The sequence below is a fragment of the Euleptes europaea genome, chromosome 8, assembly GCF_029931775.1.
Source record: "Euleptes europaea isolate rEulEur1 chromosome 8, rEulEur1.hap1, whole genome shotgun sequence".
NCBI classification, from domain to species: Eukaryota; Metazoa; Chordata; class Lepidosauria; order Squamata; family Sphaerodactylidae; genus Euleptes; species Euleptes europaea.
Genome location: NC_079319.1, coordinates 73,439,771 through 73,457,113, shown reverse-complemented (window position 1 = coordinate 73,457,113; position 17,343 = coordinate 73,439,771). Strand labels below are relative to the sequence as shown.

Genomic DNA, 17,343 nt, shown 5'->3' with positions numbered 1-17,343 from the left:
GAACGATGCAAGCCGCTTTGGGTTCCCCTTGAGGAGAAAGGCGGGATATAAATAAAGTAAATAAATAAACATCCTTGCATGAGCACTGTGTGTGTGTGTGTGTGTTTATACACAAGGATTTTCTGTGTACTGCCCCTAACCTGTGTGTCTACAGGTCAATAGTGGCCCCATGACTCATTCTAGCCAACAAAATACTGAATCCCTGCTCCTATGAATTAATTTCAGAGCAGGAGTGGCTATCACGCTCTGGATATATTTCAGCATGGGCCATGGAACAGACATATATATTTGTGTATACAGAGGCTACAATCTTACTTGGTAATCGTGGGGGGTTAATTTTTAATTAAGTGTGGAGCAGGCAGATATTTCCCTCCTATTGTAGAAAGAGGTATTTTTTTCATTCAGTAGGTGGCGCTCGTTCATCTGAGTCCTGCATATAGAGAACATTGGATTGTTTCGTGTGGTTTCCGTCTTGATAGTTGCTTGCTGCAGCAGTAGGAGTATTTCATAAGAAAGAGCTGAAGCAATCCAGCCATACAGTGAAGTGTTTGTGGTTCAGTCCAGTTGGTCCCCCTGTAAAGAATTATTTGAAATTATGTCTAACCGGATCTTAGGAAATATGAGAAGTGACCCCTTTTCTCAATGAAGCACAACTTAAATTTGCAAGAACCATGAAACTATCCCAGTAAATGTCAGCATAGGAGGGTCAAAGAATGCAAAACATGTTTCGTTCCTGCTTAGCTAAACAGAGGTAAGCCAAAGTACAAGCCACACAAGTTTGTGATTGAAGACCAGTTTGCACAACAGCTGAACACACACACCAGAGCACCTTTTCCTTCCCCAATTTATTATTTATTCATAGCATTTCTAGATTATTTTTACATTAAAAAATTAAAGTGACATACAAAAATATTAATTTTCATATAGTGTAGCCACCACAGGCTGAAATAGGGATGTAAAAAATTAGCTGTTCAAATGATAAGGATTATTTTACTGTTTCTATATTGCTTTACATGTTTTCCAAGGCTTGAAACCCTGGCAAAGGGTTATCTGTGCATTCCAGGACTGTCTGTGCCTACGGAGCGTGTGATTTCCAATGCTGACTTTCCAATTAATTGTCTGCATACAAGACTGACCCCGGAGCATGTTAGCAAGTTAAATTTTCCATAACAAAAACCAGTAGTAGAGCTGATAATATCTAAGAATGTGAATGCAGGGCAAATTGTAAGCTTGCTAATGGCTAAACAATAGCATTTTAATAGTTTAAACAGCTGCTTAATTAATTTATTTTGTACTTCTAACCCACCCTTCCCCGGCTGGGCTCTGGGCGCGTGACAACATAATTTAAAAATATAACAATAAAACATATAAAACCATAAAAAACTATTCCTCCGTTATGTATATTCCTAGGCCAAAAGCACAACTGGACAAATCGTTACTCAACCAATTTATGGAATGATTGTGCTGGTGGCCCACACTGACCTGGGCGCTCTGATGTTGTCACATGGGGTGCCAGCGTGGTGTAGTGGTTAAGAGTGGTGGTTTGGAGCGGTGGACTCTGATCTGGAGAACCGGGTTCGATTCCCCGCTCCTCCACATGAGCGGCTAATCTGGTGAACTCCACATGAGAGGCTAATCTGGTGAACTGGATTTGTTTCCCCACTCCTACACACGAAGCCAGCTGGGTGACCTTGGACTAGCCACACTCTCTCAGCCCCACCTACCTCACAGGGTGTCTGTTGTGGGGAGGGAAAGGGAAGGTGAGTGTAAGCTGGTTTGCATCTCCCTTAAGTGGTAGAGAAAGTCGGCATTTAAAAGCCAACTCTTCTTTTACATGATCTATAACAAGTAAACCACAATCCAGGTGACCAAGTGACTGTGTAAATGCTCACAGCTTGAGTGAACTGGCCCTGAAACAAAAGCCAATGCACACAATATTTGGGAGGAATGTATATTTGCACTAATAGTAGATGCAGTAATGGATTCCCCACAAGCCCGGCTTGCTTCTCTACTCACGTTCCTAGCAAACCACTTTTGGAAACTGTAGAGTTCTGTAGCAAAAACAGTCCCATCCTTCATCCAATGCAAAGTTCAACCTTTCTACAGTAAATTTGGTTGTGTGTAACTGTCACTGGATGATGAAGGGGCGTAGAACTGAAGAAACGGGAAGGGGGTTGTTTGTTTAGCTCTAAATCATAAATATGTTTGTTAACTTTCTGCAAAAAACAATCACCAATGAAGTGGCAAGAGCAGATTTTATTCTGTACTACCCAGTATGTGATAAGAACTGAGCTGTTTGCAGCAGCTGTTAAAGAGAGAAGTGGAAGATCTGAGGGCTTCAATTACGTGACTCACTTTCCCAAAGCTTGGTTGCCAAGTTCCTTCACCCAAGTCCACAGTAAAAGGCAGCAGCTTGACTAATGGTCATGATTCTTGCCATGGTGAGCTTTAGAGAAAAATGTTTTCAGTTAGGGTGCAAGGTATCTTTGGCTGTGTTCTAATGTCAAGCTAATATTAAGCCTGAATGCATACCCCCCCCAAATGTTGCTGGGCTTGTACATTCACCCGGCCTCCCCCTGATTTAAAATTAACTCCAGTTATTCGAGATGTACAAATGCGAGCCCTCAATATCATTAGAGTTAGGTTGTTTATGCATGGGTACTTTCTCTCATGTTCTGCCCTGGCCTGTCTTGGTTGTTCCTTGGAGATATGCATGAGTGTTCCCTCTGTTAGAGAGGACCTTGCTGCCAGCCCTTGCAAATCCTGGGACTTCCCAGGCCTCTGTTAACCCGATTCTCCCCTCCACCCCACCCATGAGTAAGGCAAAGCGTCAGACACGCAAGCCTGGTTTCTCTCACAGCCAGTTACAAAGCAGCATGTAAAGAGGTGGGGATTCAAATGCTTCCTGCTTCCTGGGAGCTCTTTCTGAGCAGAAGAAAGCCTTTTTAAAACTGAGGTTTGGATTCCCCTCCCCTTTCACATTGCTCTGTTTTTCTTAAAATGCTTTTTTTTTAAATAGTTTTTTTATTATTTTTTAGGGAATACAGAAGGTAAAAGAGGGAAAGGGGGAAGTTTAGCGTTCGTTTGCAATAAACAATGTTATCTCAATCAATAATAAACGTATTTAATACAGATATTTGCTGCTGCTAATTCAATATATTGGTTTCTAATCTATTTTTGTTTGAAAAGATAATCAAATATATATTTAAAAAGTTGATATCATTGAAAATAAACTATGATATATTTCTGTAAAGGTTATCATGATTAAGGTAAACCAAATACGTTTATAGATATAAGAAATATCTACTCATATAGAAGGGAAGAGAGATTAACTGGAATCAAGCATTTATACAGCAATTGGGTTTTGGGGAGGGGAATTTTCTCTCACAGTAAGCTCTACAACAGGGGTGGGGAACCTTTTTTCCGCCAAAGGCCATTTGGATATTTATAACATCATTTGTGGGCCATACAAAATTATCAACTTAAAATTTAGCCAACCAAGGCAGCTGCTCCAGATGACCCCCCCCCCTGCATGGGCAAGCGGGCAGGCATCCAACCAGTGGCGCACTCACCCACCTGGTGGCACAGGATGGTCCAGCCTCACACCGGAGTTGCTCCTGCCCCACACGGTCAGAGCCGGATTCTACAGCCGGCTCTGGCTACCTCCATCTGCAGGGATGACTAAGAACTCCCCCCCCCCACGCATTCTGGCCCTGCCCCCTTTAACCCCTCTATTGTCCCCACTTCTGCCCCCAGCCCTCTTGTAGTACAGAGGAAATATGTTTCTCTATGCCCCTGGTGGGAAAGGGTTAACAGTTTCTTGGGCGGTCCTAGCAGCTCCATAGCTATCAACTCTTCTGCAAGGAGAAAAAAAGGTTCCTTTTCTCAGCAAAACAAACTCACATCCGCCTTGAATAGACGCTATTCCTGTCCGAGGGAGGGGGCGGATCGCCAGTCTTAGATCCTTCTGTGCTAGAGATCTGCCAGGACACACGAAGGGCCAGACCAAATAATTTCGCGGGCCTTAAACGGCCCCTGGGCCTGACGTTCCCCACCCCTGCTCTACAAAGTAAGCCAATTACAAAGCAGCATTTAAAGGGGCGAGGACTTGATTTGAGCTTGGAGACTGCTGGTTCATAGATTCCCAACAGGAAAGTGTGGGTCCACAGAGCAACAAACCTCAGGTAAAACTCCCATGCATAAATGACCTTTGTTTCCTCTTGCCAGTCCACGATTCTAAACCAGGGTTTAATCTCTTGTTTAGAATCCTGGTTTGTTGGTGGAAAGCTAACCATAATTAAGCTACACATCTGCCATTCATATGTATCAGGGAACTGAAACTAATTTGAAATCAATATTTCTTCATTGTATTTTTCATGAGGAGGGAATTGTGAGGCGCACACACACTTCTAGCAACACACTATTTTTGTGCGCAAGCTGGCTTAGTGTTCATTTGATGTGATGTCCGAATGCAGTGTCAGTGACTAATTGGGTGTGTGGGCTTTAGAAAGGTTTTGGTGACATGGGAAATTGTGGTCTGTGCTTGTTCAGGGCTCACTATGCAATCCAGTCGCTGTTCACATTTTGAGCAAGATTCTAAAGTAGTGAGCGTCATTCCGTTATGAAAGTTCTTGCACACCTAGGCTGCGTTGTCCGTTCTACGGCCCCTTTCCTCCCAACCTCCTTTCCCTGGCAAAGACCCCCTTGTTTGTCTGGTTGTGGCCGCCACTTCCCCCTCTGGTGGGCCTGTCCCCGGCCTGTCTCCCGCTTTCCCCCAGCTTGCCTCTGAGTTGGGGTGGGTGGGTTCCCAGCTGTGTCTCGCCAACGATGGCTGTGTCATGCCCGAGGGGAGGGCCCTAGTGAGAGCTGGAGCGGCACGAGGAGGAAGTTGTGCCCTGGAGCTCCCGGCCTCGGTTCGCGGGCCTTAAACGGCCCCGGGGCCGGAGGTTCCTCATCCCTGTTGCAGAGTATTAAACCCACATAGGAGTTTGCAATTAGTTGTTTAAAATTACTACATTAGATAAAACACAGTTTTCCTCAAGCAAAGGAGTATGGAGCCCCCCAACAAAGGAAACTGTATTCCAGTTGTATCTGTCATTATGAAAGAAAGCTTTTCAGCATGGCCTGTATTTTAAACCAAATTGTGTGTTTAACTGATGAGTCTAGAACAGTGGTTCTCAACCAGTGATATGTGTACCACTGGTGGGACACAAAAGTAGTCTACAGTTAAGCAGTTCCTCAGTGGAACAGACTTCCTCGGGAGGTGGTGGGCTCTCCTTCTTTGGAGGTTTTAAAGCAGAGGCTAGATGGCCATTTGACAACAATGCTGATTCTGTGAACTTAGGCAGATCATGAGAGGGAGGGCAGGAAGGGTTGTGTCAGTGCTTGGCTCTCATGGCCCTTTCTTACATGCCCAGGGTAATGCCGATCACCCCTTTGGGGTCAGGAAGCAATTTTCTCCCAGGCCAGATTAACCGGGGATCCTGCAAGGTTGTTGTTGTTGTTTCCATCTTCTGGGCATAGAGTAGGGGATCACTGAGGTTGTGAGGGGAGGTAGTTGTAAATGTCCTGCATTGTGCAGGGGGTTGGACTACATGAACCTGGAGGTCCCCTCCAACTCTATATTTCTATGATTCTAGTCTAGATGGATGTAGGATTTTCATAATTATTAAGAATTCTTTCTCCTTCAGTCCCCATGTTTACCTGCAAGTGTGACATACCATTTCTAGGTGCAGGCCACCTGTACATGTGTGTACTGCAAAAATACCTCTGAAAATGGAAAGCTTTCTGTCTTCTTGTAGGAGCACTATGAGTTACCCTGTTCCATATTTTTGAGGTCATGGGGGGTGTCAGGAACTTGCAGTACAGCATGGTGTTCCTTTGTGTTTTGATGGCTAGGAGGAAAACTTGATGCTAAGGTGCCATTTTCAGTAGTGTTTTTGTGGCACACATAATAGTTTGCTCCTGAATAATATTTTAAGGCATTGGTTTTAAGGGGGCGTTATTCTAAAATGGTTCCTTTTCATTGTATTTCAAGAGATGGTTCGGGCTCTTCTAATAAGTTATTATACTCTGTATGCATGTTCTACCCCAGTCATACTTTTGCTTTTCTATCCTGGACTGCACAGAATAATTTGTTTCTTTCCCTTCTAGGTTTGAGAACGTTAGTGACTTCACATCAGAACTAGAGGACAGTGATGACCCAGCAGCATATGTCACCAACTTGTCATATTACCACCTTGTTCCATTTGAGACAGATATTTTGGACTAAGTCTGTCAAGTGAACTTCATGGCTGATGACTTATTCACGACATCCACCACCACATAGCTTTGCATTAGTCACACATGCCAAAGCTGTGTGATGAACAGCAGAGAAGGGCTAGCTGAAATACTTGTCTTGAAGCTGTAGCTGCTTGGTTCTTCACTGTGGCTCCTGGAGGCACCTTGAAAAGATAAAACTCTTTCCTGAACAGCTGAGAGACCATTCATACTGCCAAAGGAATGAAGCAAGTGCACCAGTGGCTAAATAATCTCAAGAAAAGACATGAGACTTCAAAGCTAGATGTGGCCACTAAGCTCTTGAAAACACGTAAATGGTGCAAAATATTATGGCGCACATTCTTGCTGATATAGAGTCAGACTTGCAAAGATCATCCAAACTACTTCTCTCTCAAAATTTCCCATTGTAATAATATTACATTTTTTTTGGAAGGTGTTCTTTGTTTAGATACCAATCCCCCCCCCCAATTCCTCAGCGTGACCCCTTATCACAGGTGTCATGGTGATTTGTTCAATGAGAGATTCCAGATTAACCAATGCCTTATGTCACGTGTGCCTACAGCAAAAATGCACATTAACAAATTGCTTAATTTATTCTAGGCCTGGAGTCGTTTTATTGATTCTTCTGAGGGCCTTTCCTTCTCACTTGAAATACTGTTGTTGTTGTTATTAATAGATGAAACAAGCAAATTACATCCCAAACCAGAGATGAACCCCATAATTTTTAGATACTTTGTCAGAATTTCTAAAGACTCCTCTAGAAAGTTGAGAGGAACTTCTCAGCCCTACCGTGTTTACATAAGAGAGGTGGGGTTTAGCTGTCTAAGAGCCGGAGCACATGGTTATGTTCACCACAAGGAAGCCAGCAAAAATAGCCTTCTAATGTAGACTGATCTCCATCCGTACCCTGCCATAATGAATTAGAAATACTTAGGAACTTGGAGCAGGAACACGGAGACTTGTGGAATGATGGTGCTAACCCCTGCGATAAGTAGTTCTGTCAAGTTGTAAGTAGGTTAGGAATCGTGTACCAGTGGGAGATTATTTGCAGTGACAAGCCAATGGCAATTGTTTCAGCCCTAGAATAAATCTGTCTCTGATCCCGTGTAAAGTTGCTTTCCTGACAGTACAAATCAATATTAGTTTTACAATCAGGGGGAGCATGGGAAGTATGGCAGCCATTAGTGTTCCCTGTTAATCCTGCATACACATCCTTCATATCCAATAACAAGATGTTCTAAGTATCCCTTGTGGGGCACACATGTTCCTTCAGTCCCTGCTCTTAAGAAATGGTTTCACTATCCCACCGTGCATCTCATTTTCCGCCCTCCTCCCTTGCTTGCCTTCAGGGTTTCCACAGGAAAGAGGACCTCCAGTTTCTTTACTAGCTGCAGAGCACCTCGCAGTTTGGGAAGGGCGGCCCCTTCCGACAACTTGCTGCAGAATATCGAGGAAATTTATTCTGTGCTGCTATTAAAGCACAAGAGCACCCTTGAAGATGCCTTCCACTGTCAAAGGTTTCTCTCGGGTAGCCAGGAGGAAAAGAATGTTGGCTCTTGTACTCTGTTATTGAAACAGGATACAGTCAAGGACCCCGGACCTGAGACAGATAGGGATGAAAGGGAGAACTGGCTGTGTGTGATAGTGGGGTAGTTTGTGTGTGGCGCATGAGATACTTGATGCAGCATTTAATGGCTGAATGGTGCTATGTTAACCCTGTTCTTGGCACAAGCTGATGGGCCTGCAAAACACCTGTTTTCGCCACTCAGATTACACTATAATGACTTCAGCTAGTTTAATAGTTATTCCCTCTATCCAGAGCTCCTGGGAACTGTATTTCTATGACCAGGGCTCTCTTAAACCAGCATTCTCAATACTCTCACCAAGTTGCAGCTCCCAGGATTCTTTGGAGGAAACCACACAAGTTTTACAACTGGTACAGTTTTATAAGTGTGGACATGTTTTTTTTGTTTTTTTTTTTTAATATAGTATACCTGCCGGAATTTATGTACAGGATTTGAAAAGGAAAAAAAATACATTCCAAGTTACTTGTCTTTCCCCCCCATACAGCCTAGAGGACTATGGTACATCACCTGTGAATCTTTCAGTGTTCTTTTGTATAATAATTTTAAAACAAAATTTGTTAATGTAAATAGTAATAAATTATTGAGAACCCTAATTCTTTTGCAGGATATGTTTCTGAATATATTTTAATGAAATAAAATATTATCCCTCTTAAATGTAATATCTGTCATTTTTGGGTTGGGGTTGGGTTTTTTGTTTTGTTTTTTAAATACATCACTGGAGCATCAGAAACCAGAAAAAAATGACTTCATAGAAGGAGGATGCTTGGCTTGCGACTTCCCAATGTTTTGGGATGGGGCCCCAGCCCTCCATGGCAGCCATTGGGTGGTGACACCCATTCTCTGCTGTCAAAATGTTAAAAGTGCCCGTTTGCACAACTTGAGTGGGGACCTCTGATCTAGACCTTTGAGCCAGCGTGGTGTAGTGGTTAAAGGCGGTGGTTTGGAGCGGTAGACTGGATTTGTTTCCCCACTCCTCCACATAAAGCTTGCTGGGTGACCTTGGGCTAGTCACAGCTCTTTAAAGCTCTCTCAGCCCCACCTACCTCTCAGGGTGTTTTTTGTGGGGAGGGGAAGGGAAGGTGATTGTAAGCTGGTTTTATTCTTCCTTAAGTGGTACAGAAAGTCGGCATATAAAAACCAACTCTTCTTCTTCTAGACATACATAGTCTACCCTGATTAGAAGCACCTCTCCAATGTTTCAGGCAGAGGTGGTCTCTTTCCCATCCTTGCTAACCAAATCCTTTAAGTGGAGTTGCTAGGAACCAATCCTGCAATCCTACATATGCAAAATATTTAATTACTGCATTTTAATACTACTCTTCCTCCAAGGAGCTCAGGCCAGCCTATATGGTCTCTCTCCTCCACTTTCCTACCCCGTAAGGTCAGTTAGGTGAGTAAGTAAATACACACAAAATTTAAACATTCCTTTTACTGTCCAGGGACTTAGACTGGAGTAACTCTCTATAGGATTGCACTGCCAGTGAACTTCATTTGAACTCATAGGCCATTTATGCAAGGCTGTTCCCTCACGGTCACCCCACTGACTACTTCGGAGCTTTGCTTTGATTATGCTTGCATTTTCTGACCATCAGAGGTCACCTCACCCTCCCAGCACATTTCCGCATGTTTTGCCCATGTTTTCTGGATTCATGTTTAGCCAGCATCCAGAAAACACTCTGACAGTCGGAAAATGCAAGCATAATCAAAGCAAACCCCTGAGGTAGTCGGTGGGGTGACCGTGAGGAAACTGTTATGGCATCAGACCAGACCCTGGGCAATCCTGGGACACCCCTATGTGGGGTACAGGACAAAAGCTGGTGCTCAAGGATGGCACAATGCTGTGTAGTGAGACAACAAGGGGTCTCCTGGCATCCATCTTGGTTGTGCAAAGCTGAAGCGAGCTGACAGGGCTGAAAGCAGCAAAAGGTGAGCCATACCCTCCCCAGAAAGGAAGGTTGCAGCTCTCCAAAGAAGACAAAGAGACAATGGATAAACATTTAGCATTTCTATACTTTTCTTGCAATAGATGGCAAGTATCCTGCCAGATCCCATCAATTCTATTGTAACTAACTCCTAATCTCATCATTTCTCCAGCCAAGCCCTTCAGTGACTCACCTGAACCCCACCATGGCTCTTTTTTTCCAACTGCTCAGTCAATGGTGCTGCAGACGTTAATTAATTGCCAAGAGAAAACGGAAAATCCTGCCCTTCGTATCAAAGGCAGAAATGGATTAATAGTTTTGCCTGGAGGATGGCTGCTTGGGAATTGCTAAGTGATTGAACCTAAAGCTGTTTCTACGATGAAGTTCTTCAAGCAGCCTTGACTAGAGAGCTCCGCTGATGGAACCACACTGCTGAGCTTAGGGCAGGGTAGAATTTCTTCTAGGGAAACTGATCTTTGCACTTTGGAGATCAGATGCAATTCCAGGAGAGTTCCAAGCCTCACCTGGAGGATGGCAACTCTAAATGAGGCGGGAATCCTTTGGGACTTGGGGATGGCAGGTGGAGCCTACAGAGGCGCCCTGGGGCTATTTAAACCTTCATAGCCTGAGGCCGAGGAAGGACACATCAGGCTGTCTCTGCGGGTCCAGAGAGAGAGCGGAGGTCTGAGCATCCTGAAGGGAGAAGGATTAATCTCCTCAAGCTGAGGCCTTGAGGAATGTCTCTGAGGTAAAATATCTAGCCTGAAAAGGGGAGCCCTAGCCTCACATCCTTATACTAGAAAACTGTCACAGATTAGCAGTAGGCACAACACAAAAGGAAATTCTCACAAAACATTTGGGTTCACATCTACAAGATATGCTGGTGGTTGCTGGCTTACATGTTTCTGGATGACTCTGGTCAGGCCTGATTCAGATATAGGCAAACATTTAAAAAGCCCTAAGCATCTAGTTAACTTTCCTAGATCAGATCATTTAATTCCTGGCAAAAGATACACCTCGATAACATTTTCAGTTTGTTGTGGATCTAGTGAGCCTTCCTATTGGTCACTCCAATATGCCTGCTCCATCCCTCTTGCTGCCCTGGAGACCAGTTAGGGGGCAGGAATATGAAGAAAGGAGATAGCTCTCCTTTAAACATAACAAGGGCCATAAAGGACTCTGCAGAGGGCAACTAGCCAAAACCCGAAAAGCCAAATATCTATTCGGCTTTTTTCAGGAAGCGCCTATTTGGCTTTGGGCTGCTTCCCAGGTTTTGGTGTTCGGTGAACCTGAAACCCGAATGAAGACGAAACGGTTAATTTTGGGTTTATTTTCAGGTCAGGTTTATCGATATGCACAACCCTAGTCTCACGCCTTGCTCTCTAAGGTTTTGACACAGGGCCGCATAGAACTGTAATATGAATGGTTGATGGTGTGGTGAAGCCTCATTTTCCCCTTCCCTGGTTTTTGGGAGCTTCCAATATATATTCTTACTGCAATTTGAAGACCCCTGACCATCACACCGTACTTGAGTGATCTAAAAAAAAAAAAATCCCCCATTATGCTATGTCTATGATCATATCAAGGAACTTAAAGAAAGAAACAATGAATTTCTGTAAGTGGGTAAAGCTTCTGAAACGCAAAATAACCGTTCTTGTACAACTAATTATGTTTAGATGAGAACAATTCATAGAGACTACAATACATTATAGGGATAGAATGTGTGTTTTTCTCTCCAGGCAGTTGGCAACCCTGAGAATCTTCTAGTCAATTTCTGTTGATTATAAGGAAATCACTGGCCGAGTAGAAGGTTCCCATTCATTTGTTTGAATTCCCACATAGATATATGGTGGCCTCCTAGCTAAGAAAGCTGGCTACAGCCCTGGCCCATATCCTGTTGAGGAGCCTCTGTGCCTCAGGATATATGAATCAATAACATAGTTATACTGATACCCACCTTTCATTTTCATAACCCCATTTTGTTGAAGAGAATAACATTGTGGATTCTGAACGTGTTCTGTAATAGGTAAGGAGGTTTGTAAAAGTTTAATGCATCTCTCTCTCTCTTTCTCTCTCTTTTATAAGGCTTGATTTGAAGACAGTATTCCAAAGTCAGCATTCCATCAACTTCTGAATTTTCAATATACAGCAGACGAGAAATGAATAATGTAAAGTATTCAGTGCATTATCTCTGGGGGGGCATAATTATAAATCTTCATAGATGTAAAAAATATGGTTGCACTCTCAGGAAAGCAAGAGGCTCTTAACGGGCTTAAACTGCTGATTTTTTAATTTCCATCCAGTATCTTCTACAATGTACATATTGCATATATATTTTCTCCAGGATCAGGAGAGCATGCTGAATATATTCGGTGCAGTGGAACACAGGCAGGATGGTGCTGCTGCAGTCGCCTTGTTTGGGGGCTTCCTAGAAGCACCTGGTTGGCCACTGTGTGAACAGACTACTGGACTTGATGGGCCTTGGTCTGATCCATCAGGGCTTTCCTTATGTTCTTAACATGGCTGATATGGGTGCCCTAATGTCAATTGGGACTATGCAAGGGCATGCCAAGTGCCATGGATTTCAGTGAGAAAAGCAGTATAACCCAAGTGGTGCCCCACACAAATCAGCACTGGTAGTGTCTGTTCAACTGAAGGTTTCCTCTAAACTGCTCTCAAATCATTGTGACACCAACACTGCATTACCAATGAAAACAACAATCACTCCCAGGAGAAATATATTGTGGTTCTCTTTTTCAGTAACAGAGCGAAGGGCTTCTTAGGCATTGATCCTGGCCCCAGAGACTCCTTGGAAGGCTGAGCTGATGTTGCTAATATTCTGAAGAGGTAGGCAGTAACAGGAGGAAGGGAATAAAATAACGGGGATCTAGCAAATTAGTGCATAAAGCAACAGATATCTCACAGCATTTGGGATGAAGGATGTGGTTTAGCACCCTTACTTTCTTGCTGAGTCGGTATTCTCTGGCTGAGCTGTAAGCAGGGCTACAAAAAGTGGCTTTTAGACTGACGAAGGACTAACTTTAACGTTTTATTTTATCAGGTAACTGCAGGAAAGCCCAGATGGCAGAGTTCCCACTCCGCATTCCTTTCCAGTCAGATGTGAATGGGCCTTCTGTGAACATGCAAAGATCAGGTGCCTTGGCTAAATAAAACCCTTTGTAGGTTCTGTATTTTACAATCATGTGTGCACGCACTCTGAGCCCTTCATCGTCAACATAATCGGAATATTCTCTCACCATACATGAGACAATAGCATTGCCTCTTCCATTCTGAATAGCGGTGCAGAACTTGCTGTTCCTCACAGGCTCTTGGAGTGCTGTTGACACCACTGGTCTTCCACTGGTAGAATGGGATCTGACCCATTAGTGGCTGGCATCCTCATCTAAAGTGGATTGCATCAGTGGCATAACCAGCACTATTTTAAAAGAGAAGCAGAAACGCACACAGAGAGAAAGCAATCACATGTAAAAGAGCACCGTTTGCAGAAAAGAGAATTTTGGCATGTGTTGCTTATGTCATCTCCGCATTTACAAGCTGCTCTTGTCAAAAATCTGTCTTCCATAATTATTGAAAGGACTGAAGTCTCATTCTCTTCTGCATCTGGTCACCCTAGGACAGGAGAAAGAAACAGAATAAAATGAAAAGTTGATCTCCTGTTCCAGGGTGGGCTTAGAGGTGGATGTGCTTGGCATGGTCTCATCATCCTACTCAGTGCCGCTGAAACATGGGGACAAAATTCCAGCAGCTCTGATCATCCTTTGGCTCCATGGAGCTGGGCAAGTCATGTGATTTGCTTTTATATGCTATTTGACTTGGGTCTGGGTGGCGAGAGGGGGTCCCAGGCAGAACCCTTGTCTGTAGTGTTGCCAACCTCCAGGTATTACAACTGATCTCCAGCCAATAGAGATCAGATCACCTAGAGAAAATGGCCTCTTTGGCAATTGGACTCTATGGCATTGAAGTCCTTCCTCTCCCCAAACCCCGCCCTCCTCAGACTCTACACCAAAAATCTCCTGCCGATGGCGAAGACTGACCTGGCAATCCTACTTGTCTGGGAAACCCTAGAGGCTTATGTGAAGGACATGGTGAACTAGACAATGGGATCGTAAGTGAGCAGAGAAAATTGACAGTCCTTAACTCCCAGCCGAAACAGAAGAGGAAGGGTGGGTCTGGATCAGCAAGAAACATAAATGAGCCAAAAAGATGAATGTGAATGGAGGGGGGGCAGGTCAAAATGAGGAGTGTATTGCTGGTTTGTTTTTATGAAAGGGTAAGTATCAGTGGGATGCCGTGGACCTGGCTTCTCACCTCTTTGTGTAGCAATATCTGTTTTCTTCTCGTGGGATTCGTTTCTCTGCAATGGTGTTTCTCTTTACTAAGGGTAGGGGAGTTTATTCCTGTGGAGCAACATGAGCAAAGAGTGGGTATGGGGCACATATCAAAGTCTGAAAAGGTAAAGAAGAACTGATGTATCCTGACCTTCAGTTCTGCTGCAGAGAGGTGCATAACATTGGCACCAATTGCTTGCACATTACTAATGCAGTTTTGAAGATTTGGGGGCAAGTCTGCCAATTCCCAAGCAGCATCTAGATTTCAGATAATAAGCACCATGACATTTGATCCCTGATGCTTAATAATTTGCAAAACTCTGAATGAAGAAGCTGGAGGCAGCAGGGGAACGTATTTTAGTTATGCAACCAAAAAAACACAGCAGGCAGGCAAACCATTATTGTAAAAAGATGTTAGTGGGAAAGGAACACAACCTCCAACGTGGCTACAGGTTCAAGCAGTACATAATGAACTTGCAGTTTATGCTGTGTTCACCTCAAGCTGTTTGAAACTGTTGACTAGGAGAACAATTGCACATTATACGCCACAGAGCCAGACAAGTTTTTGTGTGTTTGTGTGTGTGTTTGTGTGTGTGTGTGTGTGTGTCAGAGAGAGAGAGAGAGAGAGCTAAGTTGAAAAATCTACAGCTCAGCGAGTCAAGAGGGAATTGTAAAGTAGCTTTAGTGTCCATGACAAACACTAGAGATAGGATTATTACTCTCAGCAGTGCTGAGTTATAGTGTTCCACACACAGCAAAATACACCATTGATCTTGATGGGCTTGACTCTTTCCTTACAGATAATGGACAGAGAAGTGCACAGAAGACAGTATGGAAATTCTCCTCAAAATTATTAGGCATTGTGGCCTCTCTACAAATCTTGAAAGGAAGAGGGAAGCTTTGTTAAATATGGGCTACTACATAATGCTCCCCAGGGAAAAGGTTGAAGGAATGAATACAATGACTGTCTACCAAAGATTTTTATTAGCAATTCTGAGTCAATTCTTTTAAGGGGGTGTCACCCAAATGGCTCTTATGCCTGATGTGTATTCTCCAATCTACACAACCAGCCGGTCTCCAAGAGATAGAGGGGGGAAATATTTAAGCTTTATTCAGAATAAAGGGCAATCCTGTGTTTCAAAACAGCAGAATTACAATGCACACACATTTTTCTAATATTTGATACAACTTGCACAAACAAAAGGATCATATGACTTTAAGCCCACCTTAATTTGCCATATTAGCAAATTAAAAGCATGCATATCCTAGACCCATATTAGGCTGTGCCCTTATTTGGGCAAAGATCACATGTTATCCAAATTGTTTTGCTCTAACAACAAACACTTGTAATTGTTGCATCTATGCAGGGCTTGCCCCCTCCTCCCCTCAGCGAGGCATAGCCAGTTCTAGCACACTGTGTGTTTTCCTTGAAATATCTCTACGCTTGCAAGTTTCTTGATAAGCAAGCCAGCCAGCCAGCACATACTTTTTCTAGAAGCAAGCATACCAGGTTGTGGGGGGGGGGGGGGAGCGGAGGGCTGAGGTTTCGCTACTTTTGCCTTAAGAACATATGAACATAAGAAAAGCCATGCTTAATCAGGCCAAGGCCCATCAAGTCCATCAGTCTGTTCACAGTGGCCAACCAGGTGCCTCTAGGAAGTCCACAAACAAGATGACCAGTACCCGGAGCGCCAGTTGCCCCCGCCCCTGGGGCACCCGTACAACCGGGACAGCCCATACCCGGTCCATGGAAGCAACCTTGATTGAAAACGACCTATGATGGCTCGCTCAAGACTCTACCCTGTTTCCTACATCAAGTGGACAGTTATATGCGGGAACAAGGGCACTTCTTTCCCACAGAGGATAGCCGGGTCCGCTTTGTAGCTTCTCTATTGACGGGGAAAGCCGCTGACTGGATGGTCCTCCAATTTGACACTCGGTCTCTGTCTATCCGCTCCCTCAACAATTTTATGACTACCTTGCGGAGACGTTTCGAAGACCCTTTTATGGGAGAACGAGCCAAAGCAGAACTTCTACAACTCAGACAGGGCTCTTCTCCAGTCCGAGAATTTGCTGATGAATTCCAAAGACTAGCCAGTAGAATAGTAGACTGGCCGGAAGCTACCCTAATCCACTACTTCAGGGAAGCTTTACACCCTGACATTTTGAACTGGTCATATATGCGAGGTGATCCTAATACCCTCGAAGATTGGATTCTATTGGCGGAAGAAGTTGAAAGCTGCCGGCGTTTCATATCCCTGGTCCGGCAACGACACAAGGATAAGAACGCCCAGAAAGCCCCATCAAGAGCGCCGCTCCCCAGCCTGCGGAAACCAACACGACCACCTCAGGATCGCGAATCAAGGTTCCAGAGGGGAGCTTGCCTCGTATGTGGGGAATTGGGCCACTTTGCAGCGACTTGCCCTCAACGACCGGAGGCCACCCGCCCCAGCGTGTCACTCCGAGCTCGATGAAGACCTCAACGCAGAGGCACTGCGGCCACCCGCAGCGCAGCACCGGGACGACCCACACCCTCTGCACTTCACGTTGAGGAATCGACTAGCCTCTCTGCACCAAACGACCCCACAGGGTCTCGGATTACAAGTGCCCCAGTGGGGGACAACTCTCCGTCTTCGGACGAAGATCAATGGAATGCTCCAGCTCTAAACCTGGAATCCCCTCTTGATCTGTCAAAAAACGGATTCGGTCTGTGGTGAGTGGAGCGTCTCCACAGACACCTGCAGAATCTTCTGCTAAACCCAAAGCTCCCGTCAAGGTGAGTGAAGTGGAAATCACTGTTTATGTGGACGCAGTGTTACAACACTATAAAGGGGGTCCCCAACTGCCTGTCAAGGCACTTATTGACTCTGGCTGCGGTCGCACTTTAACTAGTGAAACCACATTCGCAGCTCTCAAAGTCAAGTCCGAAGCACTACCCGCTCCCGTCCAATTTGCCCAGATGGATGGAAGCCCTTTCAAGGGGGGACCAGTCGATCATCGCACACAGGGAGTGGCGATGGGTATAGGTTCCCATTGGGAACAAATAGACTTTACCATAGCCCCCATTCGGTTCGAAGTTGTCCTAGGAATTAATTGGCTCAAGGGCCATAGTCCTTATATAGACTGGGAGACGGATACTATTTCCTTTACCAATCCTATGTGCGAACAACACCGGCAAGGAGTCGCAGTGACGTCTCCACCTACTCC

At 44.5% G+C, this 17,343-nt stretch overlaps 1 protein-coding gene across 1 annotated transcript in view; it reads left to right on the top strand.

The window, feature by feature from the left end:
• Positions 1 to 6,561, top strand: part of PXDC1 (PX domain containing 1) — a 43,625-nt gene extending 37,064 nt beyond the window's left edge. Inside the window, exon 5 of the mRNA XM_056854706.1 lies at positions 6,154 to 6,561. Coding sequence (XP_056710684.1) covers positions 6,154 to 6,271 — 118 coding nt within the window. The 3' untranslated portion in view covers positions 6,272 to 6,561. The remainder of the gene's footprint in view (positions 1 to 6,153) is intronic.
• The last annotated feature ends 10,782 nt before the right edge of the window (positions 6,562 to 17,343 follow it).